Below are 21,693 nucleotides of genomic sequence, written 5' to 3'. Positions count from 1 at the left end.
GATGTCACCTACATTACCTGGAAATTTGATGGAAATTCAGTGATGATGATTGCTGCTGTATGATATTGTAATGATTTATATTTTAAATTCCTGATTATTGTTTTAATGCCTTACTGTATTTAATCAGTGTGCTGTTGGTTGAATGTTGTTATTATATCTGACCTATTGTAAACCACTTCATTTTAATTGATGAAAGGTAGTTTCATGAGCAATTCAGAGAATGAATAAATGTTACCATTTCCAGATCTATAGCTTCTACAATATCTCCTGTTTAGTCTCCAGCCAGCTTTCTGGCGTTGCTTACTTCACAATGGGTTTCAACACCTTCATTTGTGTAAAGGGTAACTACCGGTAGCTTACTTATTTTAATCCATTCATCTTTGGAATGATCTATCTAATTGAACTGAATCAAATAATAGAGACAAAAGAGTACAGCAGAAATCACATTCATGTTTGTTACTGCAGTCATGAGAATAGGCTCAGGGACAGTCAGAGTGGTTCATTGTAGACAAAAATGCATTATGTGATCTGGTTGCAGATAACATTGAATCTCCAAGTAATTGCCATCACTTATAACCTTGTGGGGTGAGCATCCCCATACAATATATTGCTGTTTAGTAGTGTTTCCTCACACCTTCCACCACTTGCAAAGCAATCATATAGTTTCTAATGCAACCCCCTTTTCTAAAACCCATTCATATCCAGTACCGCTGGAAGCCTCCAACTCCTCCCTCCTCCACATACGGTAAATTCAAGCACTCGTCCCCATCAGCTCAGTAATGCTACACCACACATTTATTCTCTTTCCCTTAGACAATGACATGTTGCTAATGAAAAATTCAAATTGTGCTGATTATGCTTCCATTCTTCCCTCTCTTCAGATCACAAAGAAGCAGTGCTGTTGGAGTGGGGCTCTTCGGCTTGGATTTACTTCTAAGGACCCCTCTAGGATTAACCCAGAAACCCTGCCCAAGTATGCATGTCCAGACCTCGTTTCTCAGAGCGGATTCTGGGCCAAGGCCCTCCCGGAAGAATTTGCAAATGAGGGAAACATCATCGCGTTCTGGGTGGACAAAAAGGGACGTGTATTTTACCGGGTTAATAACTCTGCCGCCATGTTGTTCTTCAGTGGAGTGAGGACCACCGAACCATTGTGGGCTTTGATTGACGTCTATGGACTCACACGTGGAGTGCAGCTGCTAGGTAGGTGCATTTCTGGAAAATATGACTTTGTCATGGGAGGGTAAGTCACCTTATTGCTGAAAGCAAAAGTTTCTGTTCTGTGGAAACATCTTACCTGGATTAATCCATTATACCTTATTATTTCTGGTAATGCCATTTTCTGAAATGTGTATGTCACAGTTCCTTATCTCTTTCTAATTATCGTAAGTCAGAAAGACCCTACGGTTGTGCTGCTTTGCTTGTGCTGTGATCAATGCTCATCTTTCTTAAGGCCAATAGCTGTACATTGTACAAACAGTATTACAACAAAGGGTCTTGCAACACCTTAAAAACTTAACATTTTTTGTAGTATAAGCTTTTATGTGATAGTGTCATGTGTGTGAGAGAGTGATTTCATTTATCTTGTGCTTTTATATAGAATTGTCACAGACTGATCATTGCATTTCATTGCCATTTGGCCTCATGTCATCTAGGGACTTAGAAACTAGCCCAAGATTGTCCACTCTGACTGGCAGCAATTATCCAGTGTTTCAGGCAGATGACTTCCACATTTGTTTATTTATTTTCAATATTTGCACACGGCCCTGTTGCAAAGGAAGCTTGCAAATAAAAACCAGATCCCATTCTACTGTTATTTAATTAATTTTTAACCTGCCCTTCATCTCACAAGGGATACCAGAGTAGGATACATCATATATAAAATCAACTAACAATACAACAATCCCAGTGAAAGCATAAAAACCAATATAACATTGATATCTTTTTATCTGGCGATGCCAAGAATTGAACCTGGGGCTTTCTACATTCAATGCATGTGCTCTACAACTGAGTTATAATAAATCTGTTCATTTCTAAGGTGTCACAGGACTCTCTGTTGCTTTTGCTGCAATGTATTATCATAGTTGTCCCTTTGGAAAAAGTACAACCCTCTGGAAACAGCACATGAATAAAGGTTGTGTTCACTACTTTATTATCCCGTCTTGAACAGGATGCAAAATGGTAGAAAGCGATTCAGTTCATATGTTTAGTAGTCTCAGCCTTAAAATATCTCCCACCTTTGTCCTTTAATTAATAAGCCTGAGCAAAGCTGGAGTGCTAAATAAATTCCAGTGGAGTTTCACCCATGTTTTGTCTACATAGCAGAACAAGAATCAGACCGTGTTTGTTGTTAGAAAGTGCTGCTTGATGCCATCCATGTAAACCTTACATTCCTCACTCTTGTTCCTAAGGACGTCAAAGACCAAGCAAACAAAATGGGTCTGGAAGTAATAAATCATAATGAAAATAAATATCATTAATAGAAGAATTTTGTTATGACAGACTATTGGTGCACATTCTGAAGCATGGAATGCACTCCATAAAAGTTCCCCATTATTTTATTTAACACTCTTAATCTGACATGGGTAAATGCATTTCATAGTTTATGCATGGCTCACATTTTACCTGAAAGAAGGATTTGCTGGTTGTTACTTCTATTTAAATGAAATTGCTCTTCTTAAAAATATTAGGTTTAGAAAATAAAATATGTTTCCTGGGCTCTAGGAGAATCCTTAGTAGATCATTTTATTACACAATAAAAGTACAGCCATGAAAAATCATTTTATTGTGCTTTAAAAGCTCTGTTGTGAGAGTTCCTCGTGAGCTGAGAGTTCCTGAGCACTTGTAAGGCAAAGATCCAGAATAAATGGAAGTTCAGCTGTGAGGTTCAACTAAAATTCAAGACCAATTAACACAACAATCCTTTTTACACTATGAGTTGACATACTTTGCGATTACATGAGTTGACATACTTAGCAGCTTTTGCATAGGGATAGTGTATGCATAGTGTATGACAGATATCTGTGATATTACTGATGCTTCATGTAACATTTAAGATTTATTGAAATCTTAAGTGAGTTGAAGTTAGTGTAACTGTTCATTAGAGAAGGTCACATTGTTGTATCTTTAATGCATACAAAATGATGGTATGAGTGGCTTATATTCTGATAGAAAGATCAGAATATTGCTGATAAAATAATATTTGTGTTATAGTGTAAACAATGTGTCTAGCATTATATCTGAATTGTTCTGGGATTTTTACCCATTTTAGCAAGGCAGGGAAGAAGAGGGCTAATGCACATCACTGAACCTTGAGGTTATGTGCAATATTCTCATAGCTAACCTTGGCATTAAAATGCACTTTTAATGCCTAAAATAGGACTTGTAGCAGAAATAATTTTGAAATCAGTCCCTGGGTTTGAAAGTGGATGGAAGGAATGAATTGTTATATTATTTTAAGTAATGATATTTAAGAGGGAAACATATGGAATTCTCAGCCTTGTTAGTTTGCTAGCAATGCTAACATATAGTGGACTCACTTGCTCTCCATCCGTTTACAGATGTTAAAGTTCCATCAACCTTCCCTACACCCATAATTCCCTATGAATTCGAAACGTCTCACAGCAAGTTACCTACTTTCTTTATCTTCCTTTCCTTCACAAAGAGTTAAACCAGGCATCCCCAAACTCGGCCCTCCAGATGTTTTGGGACTGCAGTTCCCATCACCCCTGACCACTGGTCCTGTTAGCTAGGGGTGATGGGAGTTGTAGTCACAAAACATCTGGAGGGCCGAGTTTGGGGATGCCTGAGTTAAACCTTTTACTCTGCTTCATTACAACAGCTAAGAGACAGAGGTGTCTTTCAGATATCTTGTCTCTGCCAATTAGCTAAATGCAGTTAGTACAAAGCAGCATAACCAGTACAGCGAGGCACCTGCCACCAGGATTCAGATTCCCCTGCCGCTTAGAATGAGTTTATGCAATTGACATTAATGCTCAGACATTTTATTTATAGCATGTTCCAATTGCCTTTGGCAGGCTTAATCTTGGCAATTGTCTTGAAGCCTCTTAATCTTGTTTCTTACGCATCTCCATTCTGTATTCTATGGTGTCAAAGCTCAGGTGCTTGTTGACATATAATTCTTCATCAATTCTACACTCGCTTTGGGGCTGCACTCCTGTACCCCCACCTACCTGGGAGTAAGTCCTGTTGAACTCAGTAGGACTTACCTCTGAGTAGACATGCATACGATTGTGGTATTCCTCGCCTTTCATTGTGAATTTTAATCAAAGGCATTGGATGGGGAAACTACAAAAATTAGAGGGAGTGGAGGTTCAGGAGTTCTGTTCTGAGAACTTTTGGTTGTTTTCTTCTAAAAATAAGCTGAAATAACTACTGAGATATAAATCTAAAACCTGTTCTACACATACTCGTTTGTAATGATTGACCTGCTGTTTTTCTAATACCCCAAAGGATTTTTTTAAAATAAAAGAAATCAAGATAATGGAGTCGGACATCAAATAGAAAACATTGGCTACTAAAAACAGATTAAATAGGATTACTTTCCTAGTACAGAGAAGTCAACATTGTGAAATCAAATATACAGATGCCATTGAAAATTAAGAGAAAGGGTATTTTATTACATTGTTTAGAGGAAAAGGTACATCATCTTAATTGATGGTTATGTAATGTATTTTATTTTGGATGTCATTGTTCCCATTATGATTTCTTAAACCAAGAGCAAAAGTAAACAAAAGGGTTGAAATGCAAATATTCTATTATGGGAATTAATCTTTGCAACCTCCCTTAATATTTTTCAAATGGTTAAGCAGAGTAGTTTGACCTCAGGAGGTCACTTTTACCAGCCAAACATGCACTTCTCTGCATTTCTTATATATATTGAAAGAAACAAACCTGGAAATCACAGTCATGTGAGCAATTTTCTGTTTTAAAAATTTGACCATTGGTTAGCTCAGCATATGCATAGCTCAGCCTTTTTGTGCCCATTTTTGAGAGATGTGAATTCATTGGACAGCGTTGCCTGAGGGACTGGATCAACTAGCTTTGCAGGAGGCAGGATAGTGATGCCTCCTTCTAATTACAACATGGCTCCTCCTTTCCTATAATTGTCTTGTGCTGTGGCCGTTATACTTGATGTGCTCATTTTCTTTTCTCGCCCATGCCCTTTTGTACCATGCCTAATGAGCTGTAACCCTGAATTGTAAACTGTGAACATTTCTGTAAAAAAGAAGAATATAGATAAGTAAAAACATACGTGACCTAGAAATGAATGTTGCCTGGTGCAGTGTGAAGTATTCCTGTTCAAGGCTGCCAGCCATGAAAGACATTCCAGAATACTCCACTCTGCACCCTCTTCTATATTCACCTGTTTTCCCTCCCTACCCAAACATTCAGCCAGCATTTCATGACTACTACTGAGCATGTCCAGTCTTCCTCAGACCCGCCCTCCCATCTCTTCTTCCCTCCTAAAGATTTTTTTTTTTTGCACTTCTGCAAATATTGGAGTCAACAGCATCCAAATCTTGGAGTCTACATCCCTCTTGTGCTAGGATGGTACAGCTCAGGGAAGTGGCTGGCTGGATCTCCCTTGACAATAAATTCCAGAATTCCCATGCTATTAAGAAGAACTAAGCATACTTCCCTTCTTTCTGCATCTTATTAAGTGGAGGTATACATAATAGAGCCTTTCCATTGGCTGCAGTGTCCCTGTAGATTCATGCAGGGAGTGATGTTATTTTAGATATCCAGGTACCAAACCACAGAGGGCTTAAAATGCAAGATCCACCACCTTGAATTGGGTCAGGAAACATTTTGGGATCTCGATATAATACTAATATAAGGTGACGTGACTCCTGTCAATTGATACATTTTGTGCTAGTAGTGGTTTCCAAATATTTTTTAAGGGTAACTCTAGGCAGAATGAATTATAGAAGGCACCAAGGCATTTGTAACTGCATCAACATCAGCCTTATAATGAGCTGAGGGTCTTCTCTTACTTCCCAGTGATGGGGATGGCTCATAGGGTCTTCTACCACTCTTTCAGTAGCCCTCAGCATTGTTTAGACAAAAGTATGTTCCCCCCCTTTTTTTACCTTCATAGAACCCACTTTTTATTATTGCTTTCAGCTTTTCAGTTGGTGGGACAGTACATTTATACAGGTCAGATTCAAACATGGATTCTAATTAACTCCAAATATTTTAATTTGTGTTAGTTGATGAAAAAAATTACAACACTAAGAATGTTTACACCAGCAAGCAAACACAACTGACTGGAATGATTCCCTTCACACTAGTTCTATATGCCTGTGTAAATAAGCCTTCAGTGTGAACAGATGTGGTATGGTCTTATTGAAAATGAAGAGAGCCTGAGAAGATATCTTTAGGAGTATTGCATGTGCAGTGTCTTGAATTAGATGCTGTGTGTTACTGGACTTTTTGGCAGTGAGAAGAATGGGAACCGAGGGAAAGTTTATCACTTACCCACCCTCAACTCCTAGTAAGCCACAGCAACCCTCAAAGTATTACTGATGATCGTCGTAGAGGAAGGTGGTGACAGATTCTGGACATTGTGAGGCACTTGCACACCAGAGAGATAGGTGGTCCTGCCCTGTGGTGGGCTGTCACCAGAGGGAAATGCCCTTTGGTTCACCATGAGGGCAAGAGTGTCATTGCCTTTTCAGTCTGTGTTTGAATGTGTGAGGGTGTTTGGAACTGAGGGTGGCATGTTTGATGGGTGCTCCTCTGGGTGAAAGTAGGGAGCACTCTTGCTGGGCTGCACTGGTGCCCTAAGTAAAAGCTAGGATACCAGGGTGCACAAGATGAGATAAGAGGCCAGCTAGTTACTGCATACCCAGTATTGAGTGTTTGAGAATGAGGATGGCGTGTTTCAGGGGTGCTGCTGAGTACCCAGTGGTTGATACTGGGGCTTTACTGAGAGCTAGGGTACTAGGGGTGTAATAGGGTTTTGTGAGTGATGGGACTAGACCATTGCTGCCATCTAACAACTTCCGGCACCAACCTAATCTAAATGATAACCCTCAGCACCCACCCAATATCGATGACACAACTCCACAGTCCCATCACTCACAATATATAGCTACAGTGGTACCTCGGGTTAAGAACTTAATTCGTTCTGGAGGTCTGTTCTTAACCTGAAACTGTTCTTAACCTGAGGTACCACTTTAGCTAATGGGGGCTCCTGCTGCCGCACAATTTCTGTTCTCATCCTGAAGCAAAGTTATTAACCCGAGGTACTATTTCTGGGTTAGCAGAGTCTGTAATCTGAAGCATCTGTAACCCGAGGTACCACTGTATCAGATGAATATAAAGTGATAATTGGTTAAAGTGGATGCGTAATATATATGATAGTGGATGTATGTATGAATGGTGGGTGCATAATGGTGCTGAGAGTGCCTGGGTGAGTGGAATATCGGTCCAGTGTTTGCCTGGGCGATTACAGCAGAGGAGAGATCACCAGATGTGCCTCAATATCAGTGGTAACAGGCAGGAGGAATTATAGCATTGGAAGCGGATGAGACATCGATGGAGTAGGGACACTGCATGCATGCTGTACCCCCTTCTATCTCTCCATCTGTCTGATATTTGGTAGCTCCGTTGAAATGTTTCCCAGTCTGGCGGCACTGCTATCTAACATGAAGTCTGTATGCAATAAGACCATATCTGGTGGGCAAGCTGGCTGGAGTGGATTTGACCCAGCTTTGCCTGCCTAGGAATTTGGTGCAGCTTTTCCCATCTGGGTATTGTTGCAGCGATATGTTTAAAAGTGCAGTGAGAGGCGTAACTTGCCGTGTTTATCTCCAAGGGCTCTAAGCATAGGATGATCATGGCAGCTTCAGTAGCAATGGTGTTCTTAATCACTCTACTATAAACAACTGGCAGGCTATAGTCCAAACAGTTCCTGTACCTCTACATTCCATTAAATGCCTTTGGACCAAAACATACATTTAGTTCTTTTGAAAATAATATTTTAAAATCTTCTCTGTCACAGTTGCAGCTTTCTTCACTACTGGGATGCTTCTTCCTTGTTAACAGGATGCAGAGACAACTTATAAGTCACTTCCTGGGAAGGAGGGGCTTCCAACTTACAGAGTGATCCTGACCTTGGCAGGATGTGCCTAGGCGTCTAATTTCATGGTGGACCCAGTCCTTCATTACAGCCCTAGCAAAAAGTCTCTCCCTGTTTGTTCCACAATTCCAAAAATCTCTGAACTGCCTTCACAGGCTAGTTAACAACGGCAAGAGCCCATTTCACCTCTCCTAGTCCATAGACTATAAAAATTTGAATCCTGTTTGTATCCTAGGTTAACTTACTTCTCAGCCTGACCGTAAGCGTGTAAACAAAGAATTGGCCCGAAGTCTGAAGGGTCTTGAGAAAAGGAACCTAGGCATTATGACAGAAATTTGTGCAGATTCATGGACACCAGGAACTAAATTGTTGTGTCAGGGGCATGAAGAGTGTGGATCAGATCTGTAGCCCTAGAGTTCCTAGAACAGCTGTAAGTGTGGGATAGGTCCTAGGAAAGATGTATTCCTGCTTGACAGTAAACTAGGTAGCAGCTGAGTCCCTTCCACATCAAAGGTTTTGGTTGTTGCTCCAAACTAAGGTAAAGCTCAGTTAAGTTCTGGGCAAATGAGCCACCAACTTATAGACTCCATTTAGTAGTGGAATGAAGAGGGCTGGTTTCAGTTGGGCATTCCACTGCTAGAGCTTCCAAGTGCTTACCTAGCTAGGAAGCCCACAACCTAGAGTCTAATAGCTTAGAATTAGTGGTCCTCATTGAAGCAAAGCAGAATTATCAGCTGGCATTCAGACAGCTGGCATTCAGAAAAACAGACTTCTACAAAAGTATGTTAGGGTGTTCACAAGTAACGCCAAAGTAAAGGTTTGTATCTATTGATGAGGAGTCGTAATGTTGTAAGCTGCTCACAAGGAAACGATAAGCATCATGAAGTAGATTCTAGGCAGAATGACTCCTCTAGTATCTAAGAGTACAACATATGACTAAAGTAGAAAATACCACGGCTGACTATCTTGACTGCCAAACCATAGATGAAGATGTAGGACTGACTCATATTCATCCAAAATAGATACTATGCCATCACAAGAATTGTGGAGGCTACCAGTGCATACAGAACACCTTTCTTTTAATCAGAATGGGTTCTGTGGGGCAGAAAGTTTCCAAGGCCATTATTACAGTGTGACTTTGCAAGTAATATGGAAGCTTATCAGACAGAGCACATCCATCCTTTTTGGAGTGGTGGTCATTCCTTTTGGTAAAGAGCACCAATGAGGGAGACAAGTAGAGTGGCCACCTAGACCTTTGCACACACACCCTCCAAATCCTGTTAAGTTGCCTTCTTTGCCTTGGTGGAGGATCCTAAATGAAATGCTACAGCATAAGTAGGCCAGGAGTACCCCATCCAGCTTGGCAGGGGTGGGGTGGAGTAACTGCTCTTGAAATGCAATTGTTGGAGAATGTCCTGTCACCTCATGGGAGACTAACATTTTCTTTACTTTTAATGTTCATTTCAGGTTGTTGTATGGGGAAGAACATTATTCCTGTCCTTGTTCTTCTTTCTTGCTGTCATCTGCATTTCAGTCAGTTTGAGAGCTGGGAATGACCCCCCCCCCTCTCTGCCTCTGCCTCTTTCAGTTACTCTGTTATATGGATTTTGTTTCCTTCTGTAACACTTTTATTTAGTAAAGTCATAGAGAGATCCAAGGAGAGAACATCCTCTCTTGCCCCCCACTCTTCAGGAAGTAACTTCTAATTTGACAGTCTTGTGTTTTTGATGGAAGGGCATCCCAGTGGTGAAGAATGCTCTCATTCTACATCTTGGAATGAAAATTCATTGCGTGGAGAACATTACTTTCCGTAGTTTCAGAGCCTTTCCAGTTTTATGCTCAGAATCAATTCATCTTGGTGCAGCCATGAAAATTGGATTTCTTTCCTTTCTGCGTACTTTTAAAGGATATGTATTGATACCTCCGTTGGAGTCCTTGAAACAAAATGAGCATGAGTCAGAAATTTACTGGATGTTATTTTCTCAGGAAGGGGGATTGCTATATAGCCTGCAGATTTAATATCCTTTCTGTGTATCTATGATCGGCCTTTGTGCACAATATCTCTGCTCTTTCGCTTGTGGGTGGTCTGGCTGAGGAGAGAGCTGTATGCGAGACCATTTTATAATAATCCAGCCTCATTGTTGCATTTCTGAAAAGACCTGCTGCTGAATACTCAGCAGTGTACCAAGATTATCCTGAAAGTCTTAGTGTTCAGGAATTGAACATGCAGATAACCAAGCAATCTCATCTTGCAGATGAATAAATCTCCTTTTTTCTGGTAGGGTTTCTCTCAGGTCTGGTTCAGGCATTTGAGCCCATAATAGTGTCCTTCACCTGTTGGGAACTGGCTTTGGCAGCAAGGGCACATGTTGCTGCCATCTCACAAATGACACTCTGTGAAAGGTTGAGAAGTATATGTGCAATTCACCCAATGTATATCTTCCTCCTACACCTGTTGGAAGGGGGAAAGGAACATGCAAATCTAGCTGTATGCTCATGATATCTTAGCTCACATACAGGGCACTTTCACTGCCACTATTTTTTGGGTGGTATTCAATCACATACAGACAAATGTAGATTGCACTATTATAGTTGATTAGGAGGTCTTGTGCAACAAACCTGAAGGTAAAGAAAGGGACAGAGAAATGTGTTGGAAATTGTGGGACAGCACTTGTTTTGATGCAACATTGTCTAAACTCCCTGCAAAGAAAGCAGGATAAATGCTCAATAAATGGGTCATCTGGGAGCGGCCACAATGTTGTTCACATGGTGTTGGGCACATGCTTTCTAGTAAAAAGGATATTAACATGGGCTGAATGTTTGAATTGGGTCTAGTGAAACATTCCAACATTCTCTCCATAACACAGGAAATAGCACAAGAATTCTGCAGTCCTCATCTATGGGAGCCAAGAACATATTGGATGGTATTGTTCCTTTAGGCAGAGGAAAGTGAGAAATATAGGGCAAGAGTGTATTATATAGTATTGGAGAGTGACCTTCCTCCTCCTTTGGCCCTCCAATCAATACTTGCACGGGGATTGTAGGAAAAGCCTCATGTTTTCTGTGCTGCTGCCTCCTACAAATTGACTCATCTACACTCCTAAAACTGTGTGTGGGTACATGATAATGGTAAAATACTTTGTTTATTGCAAAGCTCATTCATTAACATGATTTGAACTTGACAGGGTACATCAAGACCCTGGAGTAACCAGGTCTGATATTTTAAAAATAATATATTATGAATAATGGGAGATTCTATCTGACATTGGCAAAAAATGAATAAACAGATTCACAAGCTGTCAGATCTGCAACAGTGATATCTTAGAAAGTTAATTGGACTGTGGCAAAAATCTCCATCCCATTGAAATGATAAAACATCTTAATGGCTGTGGCTTGTGCAGGCTTGTGTGTTTAGCTGTCCCTGATGCATTTTCTTGTCCATTATGAGTGCTGAATTATAGTCACTTAAAGCGAGGCTTATGTAAAACATTAAATCATTATCCTCTTCTCAGTCAAGGAACTACAGAAGAGCAATTCACTCTGTTTAGAAACTAACCAGAATAATGACTTTCATATGTCTGGAATATGCACCCCTATTCTATAGCATCTAATTTTTTTTTTAATCAAAATGATTCTAAAACAGGTTTTACATTGTTTACTAAAATCATCTGTCTCCAAGGGCTATTTGGTATGGACTGAATGGCTGAAAGGCTCATTTCCACAACTTTTGGAAATACTATCAGTGTGATGTTATCCACCTCTCTGTCCTAAGGAAAATCCAGTTTGTTGATAAGAGAGCAAGTTATCATGGCACAAAGGCAGGGAATGAGGAATGCTAGTTGACAAAATGGTACCCAGCCAAACTAATAGGCTGAAATGCACAATTAGCTTTAAAAAAGACGGAAATAAGTCGAACAACCCATCCTATAGATCCATCTACTTTACTTCTAGTTAGTGAAGAGCTAAAGGTGCACATGCAGCCCCTTTCACGAGTGGCTTTTTGAAATGCTGCAATGTAGAGGCTGTTCATAGGAAGCACTGATGTGTTTATGTAAACTTAAAGCAACTGCCCATACATTTTCTGCACTTGTCATCATACCTTCATAGAACACCTTTTGTAGGTGGTGATGGTGTGGTGGAGGGAAGGGGCCAGCCAAGCGAGGAAAGGGCTTGAGGATGCTGCTGAGAGCACCAGCGCCTCACCTAGCCAGGCTGGCCAGGAGGGACACACGCCCCTTCCGTCGCCCAGCTTGCGCAGAGGGGTGAAACGCAAGGAGGAGGCTTGGGGTGCCGAAGTTCTTATGTTGGGGGAGAAACTGGAAGGGGCCACTCCCGGATTCTGCAAGTGACTGAGACGGACATGAACTTTGTGGCTCTGCACTGTAAATGGTTTGCACAATAAAACCTGTAAAAGCCAGGTTGGAGTTCTGCCTGGTTACTCACGAGCAACCATCACCAGCATCTGACAATTGCCCTTAGACCTGCGGGTATAGGGCAGTATAGAAATTTTAATAATAATAATTAATGTGCTTCAAGCACCTGTCTTCATGACAGGTGACTGGATATATTAATTGGACTTTGCTCTGTAAAGCAGAAAATGACCTGGGAATCAGTGTGAATGTGTGAATGTTTTCCTGCTATATACAGAAAACTGGAATGCAGCTGACATGCTGATATGTGCATATCCAACAAACTGCATGTCGCATGACATAACGGTTATCATTAGAACTGACGTGAAGTATTGTCATGCTTAGGTGTCTAACATGGATTCTTGAACTGGCAGAGTCACAACCATAGAGGTGAGGGGTGTTTTGTTCATCTTCTGCTTAGTTCCAGTATTCAGGAATGCATAATATTGTGCAGATGCCTTTTGCTCTTTGGCATTGATATGCCAAGGTTTTTATTTTTACCTTTCATGAATTCTTCATATCCTCAGATTTCCATTTGATCATCTATTTTGGTGTACTTCCAGATTGCAGGACACATAGCAGTTGTGCTACTCTGTCACTGTCTCAATGGGTTTTGTAACTTCAGCTGGTTTCTCCTCCTTCTGGACTTACTAGGTTGGCATATGCAACCATAGCATCATCATTTCCCCCTTTCAGGCCTGGCAGCTCTATCTTCACTTCCCAACATTAAAGCATCATTACAGCCAAACAGTGCATTGTCTTGCTCAGTGCAGTTTCTTGACAGAATGAGTAGATATGGCTCAAGAAGCCATGACAGAGGCCTGAGGATTTTGCTGCAGCACATAATTTCCTGGCGTTAACTCAGAAGTGCTGGCATTCTTACTTCCTACCATCTAAAAAGTCAAAAGAGCATAGATTGTCCTCAGAAATCCTGACTACCTAATACCCAGGTATACATGCTTATTCTTCCTAGTGGTAGAAAAAGCATGTTATCACAATTACTTAAGACAGAAGCATGTTCTTACCCCATTGCTGTTCTTGTCTGAAAATAGTCCAGAATCCTACCAATGTGTGCAACTACAAAGTAGTCATGCAGCATCATGGGTTCCTTGCTGTAGACTCCTGACCTACAAGAGCTCAGTTACATGGGTACAGATGGCACTGATGTAAGTGTTACATTTTAGCTTCCTGATTTTTAAATTGTACTTGTTTCATATGTTACTTTTAGCCAACATGGAGACTCATTAATCCTGCAGTTGGGATAAGTATTCTTCCTAGAGTCCTTGAAGGGATGAGATTTTTCAAAAGCTGCTCAAAATGACTGAGGGTCAAGGTTTCTGCTGTGCAGAATTTGTAATATCAATGGCTGTTGATGACACTGTCAAACACTGTCTTCAGCTTTTGATGCTCATAACCTTGGTATACTAAATAACAACAGCTATAAGTTATTTGCAAGTTCTCCAAAAGGCTTTAAACCCATTACTGGATGTTGTTGGTGAATTATTTAATGGGTAATCTAGTAACAACACTATGAGTATAACAATGCAAGAGCTCATAAGATGCCCTGAATCCACAGCCTGTGGGGGATGGGGAAGACTATGAGATTGAATTACTTGGTCATTCAGAGGCAAGGTAGTTATTCTTGCACACTGCTACTAATATGGAAGGGATAGTAATATTCTAAAGTGGTGCCTGATATACATAGTTTTATTTTCACTGTGAGAGAGGGTGTAGGTATCTGGAGCACTTTGCATATTGCACCCCCCCAAAAAAAATAAAGTGGTTATAATGGGACTCAGTTCTGGGGTGGTAGGAGGGAGCATTTAAAGAGAAAGTGATCCAATATGTCTGTGGTGATTGTCACTGCTAACTGCTTCTGACTTATGCAGCAACAGCTTCTGTTTTAAGGAGGCAAAGATGTCACAAGTCAGTGACTCTTAAACATTGTTCCTAAGGGGACATGTCAGTGGAATGTCATGGTGGTTCCAGTTGGCTTGGTCAGAACTTTTACCTGGTAAATTTTAGCCCCTTCAGACACATAGTTACAAAATCCATTGCAGCCACAAGGTTTCCAAAATTCACTCAAATGTGTTTTTGTGTCAGAATAGTGTAAGGATCGGGGGTGGAGGGAATCCAAATTTTAAAAAGTATTAACAGTCATGAAAACAGTTGTGGGTGTTCCCAGTGAAGCAGGTGGTTCTCTAATGTCCAATGTGCTGTGGAGAAGGTGTTTTTTTCTGATCGGCCACTGTTTGAAACAGAGTGCTGGACTGGGTAGCCTGTGGTTTTATTCTGCAGATATATGTCATCTGCTTGAGTTCACAACTGCATGGAGGAGGAAAAAAAGCTTCACCTTTTGGCTGGTACTGGCCTCATGTCCTGTTACAGTGATGGAGATGAATGTGCAAATTCAGTTTCATTATGCCTATCTGTCTCCCTCCCCCCCCCCGAGCTTTCAGGAGACTACTGAAACACAAGTAGGACCCACAACAAAATGGTACCATGTGGCGTGCTCATGTTCAGGGTTACAGCCAACCAATCAGCCAGGAAACTCCCTTCCATTCCCCCAAGTCCATTTTCTGTTTCTCAACCAATAGCTCTTAGCATTCTGTGGCCACTAAGTTATCATTGTGCTTAAAAAATAACTCTTCATTACCTCCCACCCTATATTTTGCATACTTCTGCAAATCTTGGTATTCTCCCAAGCTTGCTGGCACCCCGTGTGTGTGTGTGGATGATGTTATTGTGTCTACATTGGTATTCAGAGAATGAGCTCCTTAATAGTAGATAGGACTGACAGTAGACCGAAGTATTGAAATCATGATCATTTTATGTCCTTCTTATGTCATTAACCTTTTCTGACAGATGGCACACAAAAAGTAATAATTTAAATTGAGTGCATGTTAATAATTTTTCATAAAGACACCAGTTTGGTATCAAGAAAGGAAATAATGAAATGATCCCCTTTCCTTTTACATTTTTAGAAACTGGATTTGAGGGGTTAGCCCTAACTATAGTGCAATGCTCACATACCTTATTCTTCCACATGAGCATTAAGAACTTTCTTACTTATTATGAAGCGGTTTACAGTGTAAACAAATTAACAAGTTCCAAGACCCTCTTCTGGCTGCCAGATGGACTTCACATGGAGGATGCTTATGAATTCTGTAAATAATTTATTTGCATAAAATAAATTTGACATTTTTTGAAATCAAGGAATGATGGCAAAATGTTTATGCTATTCTTAATAACATGATTCTTCTAGAACATGAGAAAGAAAACAAATGGCATTTCAGCCATCTTATTGGCTTAATGAAAAATGTTTCCTGAGGGAACTTGTATCAGCTTACTCCTAGGAAACTGTGCATGGGATTGCAGTCATACTGATAATCATATATATTTTTTATAAATATTTATTAAAGATTTTCTTAATACAATAGAAAAAACAGACAAAATAACATATAATTTTTCAATATCCACATTTTCTTCACTTCTTTGGACTTCCTCGCATCTCTTGTTCCTGCGTTCCAAATTTTCGAGCTTTACCCAGCAATTTATCACCTTGTTTCAATTCTTATATTATAATTTTCCAATATTGTATCCCTAATTTTAGATAATTTAACCCAGACCTTAAAAGCTTAATTTTAACATAATATTTATCCAAAATTTATCTTTTCTTATATTTTCATTTATCTTCATATTCCTTTTAACTAACTTATTGGTGCCATATTGTTGATAATCTTACATCTTTCTTAACATTCATACAATTTACAATATTTTTGTAAATAGTCCTTAAATTTCTTCCAGTCCTCCTCCACAGCCTCTTCTCCCAGGTCTCGGATTCTGCCAGTCATTTCTGCTAGCTCCATATAGTCTATCAGTTGCATCTGCCATTCCTCCAGTGTGGGCAAATCTTGGGTTTTCCAGTGCTTGGCGACAAGTATCCTTGCTGCTGTTGCTGCATACATAAAAAATGTTCGGTCCTTCTTTAACACCCTCTGGCCGACGATGCCCAAAAGAAAGGCCTCTGGTTTCTTAGGGAAGGTATACTTAAATACCTTTTTCAACTTGTTATATATCATTTCCCAGAAAGCCTTAACTCTAGGGCAGGTCCACCAGAGGTGAAAGAACGTTCCTTCAGTTTCTTTACATTTCCAACATTTATTATCAGACAAATGGTATATTTTTGCAAGCTTGACTGGGGTCATGTACCACCTATATATCATTTTCATAATATTTTCTTTCAAGGCATTACATGCCATGAATTTCAAACCGGTGGTCCATAACCTTTCCCAGTCAGCAAACATGTTATTATACCCTATGTCCTGTGCCCATTTTATCATAGCCGATTTGACCGTTTCATCTTGTGTGTTCCATTTTAGCAGCAAATTATACATTCTTGAAAGTACCTTAGTCTTAAAGGTAAAGGTAAAGGTACCCCTGCCCGTACGGGCAGTCTTGCCAGACTCTGGGGTTGTGTGCCCATCTCACTCAAGAGGCCAGGGGCCAGCGCTGTCCGAAGACACTTCCGGGTCACGTGGCCAGCGTGACATCGCTGCTCTGGCGAGCCAGAGCTGCACACGGAAACGCCGTTTACCTTCCCGCTAGAAAGCGGTCCCTATTTACCTACTTGCACCCAAGGGTGCTTTCGAACTGCTAGGTTGGCAGGCGCTGGGACCGAGCAACGGGAGCGCACCCCGCCGCGGGGATTCGAACCGCCGACCTTTCGATCGGCAAGCCCTAGGCGCTGAGGCTTTTACCCACAGCGCCACCCGCGTCCCTTAGTCTTAGGTTCTAACAATTCCGTTTCTAACTTTGATTTTTCCACCTGGAATCCTATCTTTCATACTGATAATCATAAAGTAGATTTTATGCATTGTACCACTGTTCTTTGAGTAGTGTATAATAGTGGATCAACATAACTCACTTCATTTTACCTATGCTCCAGAATTTACCACTACACCACTGATTCTGCTCTTATTTGGCACTTGAGAGAGCAGTATGTCCAAGTGTAGTAGAACTACCATGCTGTTTCTATCCTGGGCTTCTGACTTTCCTGTGGACATAACTATTTGTCACACCTAATACTGCTCTGGTCTCCTTGTTGAGAGGCAAATGCCCTTCTACTTGGGTGAATGGGTAGATAGCTAGCAGTAATGCTTTAGTTACTTTTGTATGGTGTTCAACGGTTATGTATCGGGTCATATTCTTCATGCTGACAATTAACATGGGAGTGGGAATCAGCATTCTATTTCACATCCAAAGAAGATACCAACAGTACTTAATAAAAAGTAAGGATTGGCTGCTGAAGAAAGATTTGGGATCACATTTGGGTTGCTGGAGCACATGGAAATCAGCACAGAATAATTGACACCACTTAAAGGATTTCTACGTGCATGATGTTTAATATAATTTTGTACATAGTGTTGGAGCCTCTGGAGGAAAATGGGGAGTGGGGGAGGATGAATAGCATACTTCAAATACTCTGGCCTTTGATCTGTTTCCATCGTACTAGGATGAGGGAAGCAAACAGCAAATATCAACAGAAGCTATAGGCTGTGTCAATTTGTGCACCAGTGCACTTGAGTCATCTCAGATTCCTGTGTCACACTCTCCATAGCAACCTGCTTTCGGCATTAAACTATCCATCCATCCAAATAGCTATTAGCGTAGATGCTTACTCTGCTGGTGCCCAGGAAACCGGACGCTCATGTAAAACTGCTACGAACGAGATTTAAAACATTCTTCAGTTGAAAAACAAGACAATCAAAAGGCTGGTTCCTACATGGATCACTTCCTTTTGAACAATTCAAAAGTTGAGAATGTGCACACTTGATTTCATTTGTGCTTTACAACTTTGGAGATTTCCCATGGTTTGATTGCCAGAAAGGCATTACAGTGGTGTGGCAGTCCAAAAAAAACCACCTCCAAAGTACTGTTCGGTGAATACGTGATGTGCTTTTTCTTCTTGCTTGTTTACCTGTATATTTCTGGTAGTGGCTATGTGGTATTACTTATGGAATAAGCTCACTGATCTGGAAAAAATTAAATCTAATAAAGGAATGTAGATTAAGTTGAGTGGAGTTCAAGTTTGCTTATGTCCTTTCCACATGTGACAAGGTGGAGGCATAATGCTAGATGTTGATATAACTAACTTGGCAGAAACTTTTACAAACTTAAATATCTGTTCATTGTCTTTTTAAAAAAAATAATATTTATTAAAGTTTTAAGGGTTACAAAAAGCAAAAGTAAAAACACCATATTAAACAAAAGCAAGTCAACACATCACAATGAGTAAAAAAAGAAAAGGAAAAAAGGAAGAAAAAAAGAACAGAAAAATACAAACAATTAAAAAACACAGCAACTCTTCCCGTAACTTATCTTTCATTAGCTTGTTTCCTTGACCTCCTCACACCTCCCTTTTTTGTATTCTAGTTCGGTTAGCTATTTCAGCAAATCCTTCCCATCTTTTCCAATTTTTGTCCTGTAATTTATCTTCATATTAATGTAACTTTACTTTCCCTCCTTTCACCAATTAACAGTCTGTTTTTTCCTAAGCCTTTATAACATTTCTGCTAAAACCACATAAATTCGTTCCAACATCATTCTAACATTCATTAATTTTACAATGTTTCTGTAAATAGTCTTCCGCCACCGACTCTTCTCCCTGGTCTCGGATTCTGCCAGTCATTTCTGCCAGTTCCTGTTCATTGTCTTTTTTTAATGAAATACAAATATCACAAAATGGGCAATTAGGCAAGAGTGGTCCATCCAGTTATATCAGTCATAGCTCAGGAGGTGGAATTTCATATTTGTTAAGAGGATAAGAGGATGGGGCGTAGGCTTTACAAGCCAGTGAAAAGCAAGATCCCTGGATCACGTGTGGCTCTTTCTAATCACTAGATCTACAAATGAGATCAAGCATCTTCATCTGTTTTGAATACATTCCATCATTTTCAATATAAAAACTGGAAAAGTGCTACAAAATGTTTTCATCTTGAGCATGGGGGTTGGAAGTACAGTTTCTTCAACTGTATGTCGCCTCAGACATGGTCTCACGGCACAGTAGGCCACCATTTTGCTGAAGCTAAGCTGATCTAGGTTTGGTTAGTGCCTGGATGGATGTAGATGAAATCCATTTTTCTTCTACTCAAGTCCCATCTTGAAAGGTTACAAACATAAGAATGAATGTATTTTCTTATGTTTATATTATGTTATCTTATGTTTATATTAAATAGGAATCAAACATTAATCAAAATATTTTCACTACATGTTCATATTAGCAAGAAATATTAAAAATACAAGCTTAACCCAGTTTCCTTCCCTTTTGCAAATTTTTTCAGGAATCAATCAGGTAAAATACAAATGAACAAATAACTGATTATGTTGACAAATACTGATTAGAAAACACAGCTAAGTGGAAACATTTGGCTGAGAACAAGGTTGAAAAGGCAAACATGAGAAACCACCTATATTAAGTTGAATTTAATATAATATGAATCTAACTCATATTTTCATCCTTCCTCTTAATACTTCTGTGAGGTTATTCAATCTGAACATGAAGGAAAGATGACTAAATAGGCTGTTTGGGGGGCAAGAAATTTGCAAACGTAACTGAACTTGTCCAGCAAGCATTCATGCAGAGGCTTTGGTGTGTACAATCAATCTGTAACAACACGAGCATGCTTCAAGTGCAGTTCCTGTATACATAATTTTATGTGTATCGCTGATGAACAAAAGTTACCAGCTGGGCCTGCCAAGATTCTCTCTCAAGCACTCATCAGCCCAACATACAATGCAAATTCACCAAATAGTTGAGCTTTTCAGACGCATCATTTGGCATGGATAGCTATAGATGCCCTTCATTGGTTCCCTTCTTCTTTCAACCAGCCCTTGGAGCTAGAGTTACAGATTAGAGCTGCTGTTTCAGCTATTTGCTTTGCAGCTGTTCCTGATGCAAAGAACATTTAAATTGACATTAATAGATAAGACTAGCAAATGATTCATCTTAGGTCCTCAGCAGTTTCTTTTTTACTTTCCTGTAATATAATTTGTACACATATGCAAAAAGCGCGTATTTTAATATAGTTTCCAAATTTTGACTTGTGTGTTTGCAGTAGGTTTGCCTGGGAAATGAGCACTTATTCGAGCAAAAACTGGTATCACTTAAATTGCTCCTGTTACAAGGAAGACATTCTGGGCCACTTGGCTCATGTCCATGAATGTTAATCATCCGACCATCTCTCTTGTGCTTCCTAGTGAATGCTTTTGAGAGTCTCAGATGGTATCTGCAGAAAAGCATTTAAGCACATGTGCAAACTCATTTATTTGTTCCTGAAATGCAGCCAAATTGGCCAAATGGCATGAAGGAAGCATGAAAATTCTGAACATGCCCTTTGGGTTGACATTGGATGCAGAATAAGACTCCTGAGTTAGAACATTGGCATGGAAAACTTGCGTCTTTGAAGTAGCAGTTTGAATCCTTCCTGGTGCCATTAAAAATAATCAGAAGTGCTCACAAATATTTTGGCAACTGGTGTATCTGTTATGAAATGGAAAGTATTCTACAGTTATTTATTATAGAAAGTACAGACACCCAGTCAGCAGATAGGTTCTGTACTTTAGATGCCTCCATGCTTGAGTATCAATATATTTGCAGTTGCCCTTTACACAGTCAATCTGGCTATTTTATAATAATTGTATAGTTCTCATTATACCAGATCTGACACAAAGTGCCAATAATGCTGTTGAATCTGTTAGTTCTGCCTTGCTTCTTGGCTCATGGCTTTCTACATTCTGGTGTTACATTTGCCTGCATCATCTGCTTTTTCTTGTTCTGCTGTAATGTCTTATCTACATCACCGAGGCATTGTTTTAATAATCTCAGTGCAGAAGATGGCTTTGCTCCTCCATACATTCTTGTTAACTGGACTGGTTCTGGACAGGGACAATGTTTTAGAGAGTGGCACAGTCATGGCTCCATTTCTGCAAAGCTCCCACTGTCTCAGTAGCCCTGCCATTCTCACCTTGCATATAGAGCACTGCAAGCACAGACAGAGGGTCATGCAGGGTGTTAGAATAATTGCATGGTTAGAAAGCCCATGTGTTGTTGTTGTTGAGGAAAAGTTGTGTTGGGAGTTTGTAATTTTCATGGGGATTGCAGTGCATGGAGAAGGC

The 21,693-nt window shown here is 40.0% G+C and overlaps 1 protein-coding gene across 2 annotated transcripts in view; it reads left to right on the top strand.

Annotated features, from left to right (window-relative positions):
• The window catches only part of NEURL1 (neuralized E3 ubiquitin protein ligase 1), a 137,568-nt gene that overhangs the window by 94,037 nt on the left and 21,838 nt on the right, over positions 1 to 21,693 (top strand). For both annotated transcript variants that reach the window (XM_083741608.1, XM_083741607.1), the window contains exon 3: positions 882 to 1,203. In XM_083741608.1, the coding sequence (XP_083597734.1) occupies positions 882 to 1,203 (322 nt within the window). The remainder of the gene's footprint in view (positions 1 to 881; positions 1,204 to 21,693) is intronic.

The sequence above is a fragment of the Podarcis gaigeae genome (assembly GCF_964106915.1).
Source record: "Podarcis gaigeae genome assembly, chromosome: 5".
Taxonomy (NCBI): domain Eukaryota; kingdom Metazoa; phylum Chordata; class Lepidosauria; order Squamata; family Lacertidae; genus Podarcis; species Podarcis gaigeae.
Note: the sequence above shows the minus strand (reverse complement) of the source record. Positions and strands in the feature narration are given on the sequence as shown.